The sequence below is a fragment of the Peromyscus maniculatus genome, chromosome 1 (genome assembly GCF_049852395.1).
Source record: "Peromyscus maniculatus bairdii isolate BWxNUB_F1_BW_parent chromosome 1, HU_Pman_BW_mat_3.1, whole genome shotgun sequence".
NCBI lineage: Eukaryota > Metazoa > Chordata > Mammalia > Rodentia > Cricetidae > Peromyscus > Peromyscus maniculatus.
In genome coordinates, this window is record NC_134852.1 from 156,888,852 (window position 1) to 156,895,168 (window position 6,317).

The window sequence follows — 6,317 nt, forward strand, 5'->3', positions numbered from 1 at the left end:
CAGAGGAAGGAATGCTACCCTGTGGGTCCTAAGGGGGCACCTAAGTCCTCCAGGATGAGACAAGATAGGGTGAATCTGAGGAGGCAAATCCAGGCTCTGAAGAGACGGAAGAAAGAAAGGAAAGTGCACGAGATCCACAGGTCATCTTCTACATCGATTTTTACTAAGGCCAAGCAGGAGCCACGGGTGGATGTATGATGGACTTCCACTTCTTCCATTTATACAGTTGACTGACATCATGCACTCCCAACCTTGAAACTGGCACCTACGGCTGGGTGTGGTGGCACATGCCTTTAATCGCAGCACTTGGGAGGCAGACGCAGGTAGGCAGACCTTTGAGTTCTGTGCCAGTTCCAGGCCAGCCAAGTGTGCATAGTAAGATCCGGTCTCAAACACAAAACAAAAAACACGTGAAAACGTTGGAGGCGGAGCGAGAGGATCCTGGCCAGCAGCACTGGGTAGGGAAGTCGGAGGGCAAGTTTCACTCTTCGCCAGGAGACTCCTCCAGCTGTACCTGTGCACCTGTGCGGTAGTTCCTACCAGGTCCGCCCGCCCGGTGCAACGCTGCCGGCCGAGGGCCGAGCGACCAGGCCTCGCCCCGTGGGCGGGGCATGACAAACCCCCGCCTTCTGCGCGTGACCTGCCCCGCCCCCGCCCCACTCCTCTGTCACTTCCTGATTCCCGCTTCCTGCTTCCCAGAGGCCGGGATCCGGAGCCGCCCGAGGTCGCCGCCGCAGTCCCCGGCGCCCCTGGCGAGCGGTGAGCGGTGAGCGATGAGAGCTGCAGGGCCGAAATAGGGGCGCAGACGTGGGCCTGGGGCGGGGGGCGTGATCCCGAAGAGCGCGTTCCCTCCGCGGCGCCCCACCCTCATTCCCAAGCCCTCCCTCCCCCCCAAGTCGCCCATCTCTCCTTTCCTGGGCAGGAATCTTTGGAGGTTGGGTCCCTGGTTCTCCTTGGACCGTGCTCCGAGGCCACTTTGAGGACCTGGCAGCATCCTCGCGACCCCTGTTCTGCCAGGGTCCCTAGGCCAGACTTCCTGCAGCTCTTTGCATTTTGCCTGGGACCCAGCTGAGGCCTAGTAGGAAGACCAAGCCCCTTTTGCTGCCTCTTCTTTCTTCCCATCACCCAGCCTCCAAACTCTTGTCATGTAAAGCTGCTTGGAACCAGTTGGGACCTACAGAAGATCTAAGCTCTGTCTTCCTTTCAGCGGCATACACACACACACACACACACACACACACACACACACACACACCCCAGAGCCATGGACGGGCTTGGGGAGAAGAGTCTGTCGGTCTTCACCTACAAACCCACTCTGTAACTGGGGAACCTGGAGCTCCCAGTGTCATCGTGACCAATTCCTTGGTGGCATGGCTCTGTGTGTCTCTTTGGAGGGCCGGAGCTGATCCAGGTGTCTCTGCCCTGCAGACATGTCCTTCCGAAAAGTGGTACGACAGAGCAAATTCCGGCATGTGTTCGGACAGCCAGTCAAGAACGACCAGTGCTACGAGGACATTCGAGTGTCCCGGGTGACCTGGGACAGTACCTTCTGCGCGGTCAACCCCAAGTTCCTGGCGGTGATTGTGGAAGCCAGCGGTGGGGGTGCATTTATGGTGCTCCCTCTGAGCAAGGTGGGCCTCCGTGGGTCGGGGTGGAGAGGGGGAACAAGGACACGCTGGCCACACCTGTGGGCAGGGCAGTTTTTGCCATTTCTTGGCCCGTGGCTACTGCTGGACGAGTCGTAATCCAGATTTACTGCCCGGGAGGTGCTAGGGCAAGCAGAAGTGTTTATTGCACTGAGTTTGGATAGGAGGCTGCAGGCATTTCCTGCACAGACTCACAGCTGGGCCACCAGGAACCAGGGTAGTCACGTCAGGCTTACACCGTGGAGGGGCCACAGATGCTGGGAGGAATGGACACCGGGGCTTTTGGTTCTCCTCTCACTACACCTTAATGCCTACAGACAGGCCGTATTGACAAGGCCTACCCGACAGTGTGTGGGCACACGGGACCTGTTCTGGACATTGACTGGTGTCCCCACAATGACGAGGTCATTGCCAGTGGCTCAGAGGACTGCACAGTCATGGTGAGCCTAGGACGCGAATGAGGGTCTCGGGGTGTGGCTGACGGATGCTGGCAGCGGGGCAGGCCTGAGCCCATCCTCCCTCTCCACACCACAGGTATGGCAGATTCCAGAGAATGGGCTGACCTCCCCTCTGACTGAGCCAGTGGTGGTGCTTGAGGGGCACACCAAGCGTGTGGGCATCATCACCTGGCACCCCACAGCCCGAAACGTGCTTCTCAGTGCAGGTCTGCACCGCTCCCTGCCCCTTCGTACCTCTCACAGGCCGAGCTAACGGATGGGGAAACTGAGACCTACAAAGAGGGAGACCCAGTTCCGTGCCAGAGGAGTGGGCAGAGTGGGGCTAGCGGGCTGATGGCCCCACCTCTGCATGCCTGGGCCTGGCAGAGCTGACGGTCGCTTGCCCGCCAGGTTGTGACAATGTGGTGCTCATCTGGAACGTGGGCACTGCCGAGGAGCTGTACCGCCTCGACAGCCTGCACCCTGACCTCATCTACAACGTGAGCTGGAATCGCAATGGGAGCCTCTTCTGCTCAGCTTGCAAGGACAAGAGTGTCCGCATCATCGACCCCAGGCGGGGCACCCTGGTGGCAGTAGGTATCCCCAGAGGGCAAGGATGGCAGTGTGTAGGCCCAGGGTCTTCATCTGCACTGCACTGACTACCTGTCCGTCCTACAGGAGCGGGAGAAGGCTCATGAAGGGGCCCGGCCCATGCGGGCCATCTTCCTGGCCGATGGCAAGGTGTTCACCACCGGTTTCAGCCGCATGAGTGAACGGCAGCTGGCACTCTGGGACCCAGTGAGTGATGTAGCCAGCCTAAGGCAGGCAGGCTTGAGACCTGGGCCTCCCGCTAGGAGCCTCCTCCTGGGCCAGGCAGACAGAGATCAGCATGGAGGAGAAGCCTGCACTGCTTAGATCCTCAGCCTGGCCCTTGAGACTTGAGGACCTTCCCAGCCCCTCCCTTCCCTGTCTCCAGCTCTCTGGCTCTCCCTGACATTCCTCCAGTGCCTCGCACATTCTTCTCTCTGCTTGCACAAACATAAAGGTACCCTCCTCCTGGGAGCCCCCAGACCCTGCCCTGCTACGCTCCATCTCTCAGCAAAGTGAACTCCAAGGCCCCTCTGAGGCCTGGGCTGGTACCATCTGGCCCCTCGGCCTTCCTGTAACCAGACTTTCTCAGCACTTGCCTATCTGTTTGGGAATGGTCTTAAGGCCTGGAGAGGGCTGGGAAAGTGGGACTTGGTAGTGGAGAAAACCATTAGCATGTTGGGGAGTGTTGCTGCCTGCTGTGTGAGACTGGCTGAGGCCAGTCCTGGAGGGTTTGGAGTGAGAAGATGCTGACTTGGCCCCATTGTCCCCCATGTGCTTAGGAAAACCTTGAGGAACCCATGGCGCTGCAGGAGCTGGATTCAAGCAATGGGGCTCTGCTGCCCTTCTATGACCCAGACACCAGTGTGGTCTATGTCTGTGGCAAGGTAAGGCTCGGCGGGGCAGCAGACTGGGGCTGAGAGGCAGGGAAGCGGTCTGGTCAAGTGCTGAACTTCCTTACTCCCACAGGGTGACTCCAGCATCCGGTACTTTGAGATCACAAATGAGCCCCCCTACATCCACTTCCTGAATACATTCACCAGCAAAGAACCCCAGAGGGGTATGGGTAGCATGCCCAAGAGGGGCTTGGAGGTCAGCAAGTGTGAAATTGCCCGGTAAGAAGGTCCTCTGAGGCAGCTCTCTATAGGCAGAGTTTATTTGAGGACCCAGCCAGGATGGAGGGTGGGGGGATCAGGCTGAGCAAGGCCAGGTCATCAGCATCCACAGTAAGAGATCAGATTGTGGAGGCTAAGTTGGGCATGGTGCCTGCCATATACCTGTTACCCCAACATTTGGGAGTTAGGAGGACTGCAAGTACAGAGGCCAGCCTGGGCTACAAATAGTAAGTTCAAGGTCAGTCTGAGCTATATAGCAAAAACCTGTCTCAAACAAAAACCAAGGAAAGGGCTGGCGATGTTGCTCAGTTGGTGGAGCGCCTAGCATAAAGCCCAGGGTTCCACCCCAGCTCTGTAACACGGAATCTGCACATCCCTGTAATTTACTCAGGAGGTGGAGCTGGGAGAAGTGCATAGTCATCCTTAGCTCTATAATGAGTTCGAGGCCAGCCTGGGATACATGAAACCATGTTTCCAAAAATGAAGGGAATAGCACAGGCCTTTAATCCCAGATTCTTGCAGAGGCAGGCTGATCTCCATGAGTTTGAAGCAAGGATGGTCTACATAGTGAGTTTCAGACTTCTAAGGCTACACAATGAGACCCTGTCTCCAGAAAAAGAAAAAAAGAAAAGAAAAATCACAATCAAGTTGCCTAGGGTCACTCTAGAGGAACCCTTGAGATAGGGAGGCCACAAGCACAAGTCACGTTTGTGGGGTCTCAGGCCAGCATGTGGAAGTGTCCGGGTGAGGAAACTAGAGAGCTGTAGGGGTTCCACCGTGGCTCTCCTCCCTTTTTCAGGTTCTACAAGCTGCATGAGCGCAAGTGTGAGCCCATTGTCATGACTGTGCCAAGAAAGGTGAGGCTGCTGTGACCCGTCCACCCACTCTTCCCCAGCACCGGGGCCACACCAGGGCAAGGGGAGAGGCTGGTACAGGAGGTGGAGGGATGACTCGGGGTGAGCTGAGGCCCTGCGGTGACAGGCCAGGCACATGAGAGCAGGGTGCCAGGGATAGAGGGCCTCCCATAGGAGGAAGGGCCGACAGTAGGTTTGGGATGGTGCTCTGTGGGGGATGGGGCTAGAGGGACAGGGCCCTGGCCATGCATCTCACTGGGAGGGGCCTGGCCGCATACGCCTTGGCCCCAGATGCCCAGCCAGGAGCCTGGAACACATTCCCACTGTCCTCCAGTTGCTGTTCACAGACTTAGTGTGCCAGGCATGCCCTGGAACCAAGCCCACAGTCCATCCGAGGGGCACAGATGTGGCTCACAGGACTCACAGAGCCGTATAACTGGTCCTTGTGGTCTGCTGGAATGGGTGCCAGCAAGGGTTGTGCCAGGGAAGATCAGGCAAGACTTCAGTGGGAACATTCAAAAGGAAAGTGAACAGGGAGATTTGAACTCGGAAGGTCCCTGGGCATCAGGCCTTTGGAGGATGGGTTGATAAGAGTACAGGTCAGGCAGGGCTGTGGTGGTGCACACCTTTAATCCCAGCACTCAGGCAGAGGCAGGTGGATCTCTGTGAGTTCGAGGCCAGCCTGGTCTACAGAGTGAGTTCCAGGACAGCCAGAGCTACAGAGAGGAACCTTGTCTCAAAAAAGAAAAACAAGCAAACAAAAGAGTACAAGTCAGGAGGATGTGGAGGACGCAGCCACTCAGAGACCAGATGTGAGACCCCTGGTAGGGCCCTCACCTGATACTGACCTCCCCTACCTGGTGCGCAGTCTGACCTCTTCCAGGATGACCTGTACCCTGATACAGCCGGACCTGAGGCTGCTCTTGAGGCAGAGGATTGGGTGAGCGGGCAGGATGCTGATCCGATCCTGATCTCACTACGGGAAGCCTATGTGCCCAGCAAACAGCGGGACCTGAAGGTCAGCCGGCGAAATGTGCTATCGGACAGCCGGCCTGCCAGTTCCAGCCGCCCTGGACCCTCCACAGCTACCACAATTACTGATGTTCCCAGTGGCATCTTTGCTGGGGCTGGTGTATGTGTCCTACATTTGGGGGTGCTACCCGATTGGCTGGGCCTCAGGCCTCTCCCATAGGGGTGAGTTGTGGTTGGTGGCCTCTGACTCCCGTATGTCCTTGCAGGAATCTGGGAAACTGGAAGAGGTGATGAAGGAGCTCCGGGCGCTTCGGGTGCTGGTCAAGGAACAGGGGGAGCGGATCAGCCGCCTGGAGGAGCAGCTGGGCCGCATGGAGAATGGGGATACATAGGACCACCAGGGATCTGCTCCCGACACTGCTTCCCCCTCCTCCTCCACCCCTTCTCACCTAGCTTCTGTGGCCAGGCCGCACCAGGCAGTTTGTGCTCAGTGCCTCTTGGGCAGGTCATGACCAGTTTGCACCTCTCCACAGCCTGGGGCCCGGGTGGGAAGCACCACCCGGCTTTGGGAAGATTTTTGTACCAAGGCAAACTCCCAAGTACTTCAAGGGACCATCTTCTCAACCTGCCCAGCCCACTGCCCCCTCCTCAGAGAAAGCAGAGATGGTTCTATATTTTCATTCTAAATAAAGTGCTCTTTCTAAA

The 6,317-nt window shown here is 57.6% G+C and overlaps 1 protein-coding gene across 2 annotated transcripts; it reads left to right on the plus strand.

Moving 5' to 3' along the window:
* Positions 1-642: 642 nt before the first annotated feature.
* Positions 643-6,317, plus strand: Coro1b (coronin 1B). 2 transcript variants are annotated; one of them, XM_006980539.3, is made up of 11 exons: positions 643-759; positions 1,429-1,631; positions 1,964-2,086; positions 2,181-2,310; positions 2,495-2,676; positions 2,762-2,881; positions 3,454-3,558; positions 3,641-3,786; positions 4,586-4,643; positions 5,509-5,772; positions 5,879-6,317. In XM_006980539.3, exons 2-11 carry the CDS (start codon positions 1,431-1,433, stop codon positions 6,002-6,004), a joined length of 1,455 nt encoding a protein of 484 aa, XP_006980601.1. In that variant the 5' UTR covers positions 643-759; positions 1,429-1,430; the 3' UTR covers positions 6,005-6,317. The 2 variants fall into 2 exon arrangements, with proteins under 2 accessions (XP_006980601.1, XP_006980600.1); XM_006980538.4 differs by having other exon boundaries at positions 662-766.

Excerpts from the sequence above, each read along its gene's own strand:
- Coro1b (XM_006980539.3), top strand. The coding sequence starts at position 1,431 with ATGTCCTTCCGAAAAGTGGTACGACAGAGCAAATTCCGGCATGTGTTC. Across the intron at positions 2,882-3,453 it reads AGCTGGCACTCTGGGACCCA|GAAAACCTTGAGGAACCCAT; the intron begins GTGAGTGATGTA and ends CCATGTGCTTAG. Across the intron at positions 5,773-5,878 it reads GCATCTTTGCTGGGGCTGGT|GAATCTGGGAAACTGGAAGA; the intron begins GTATGTGTCCTA and ends ATGTCCTTGCAG.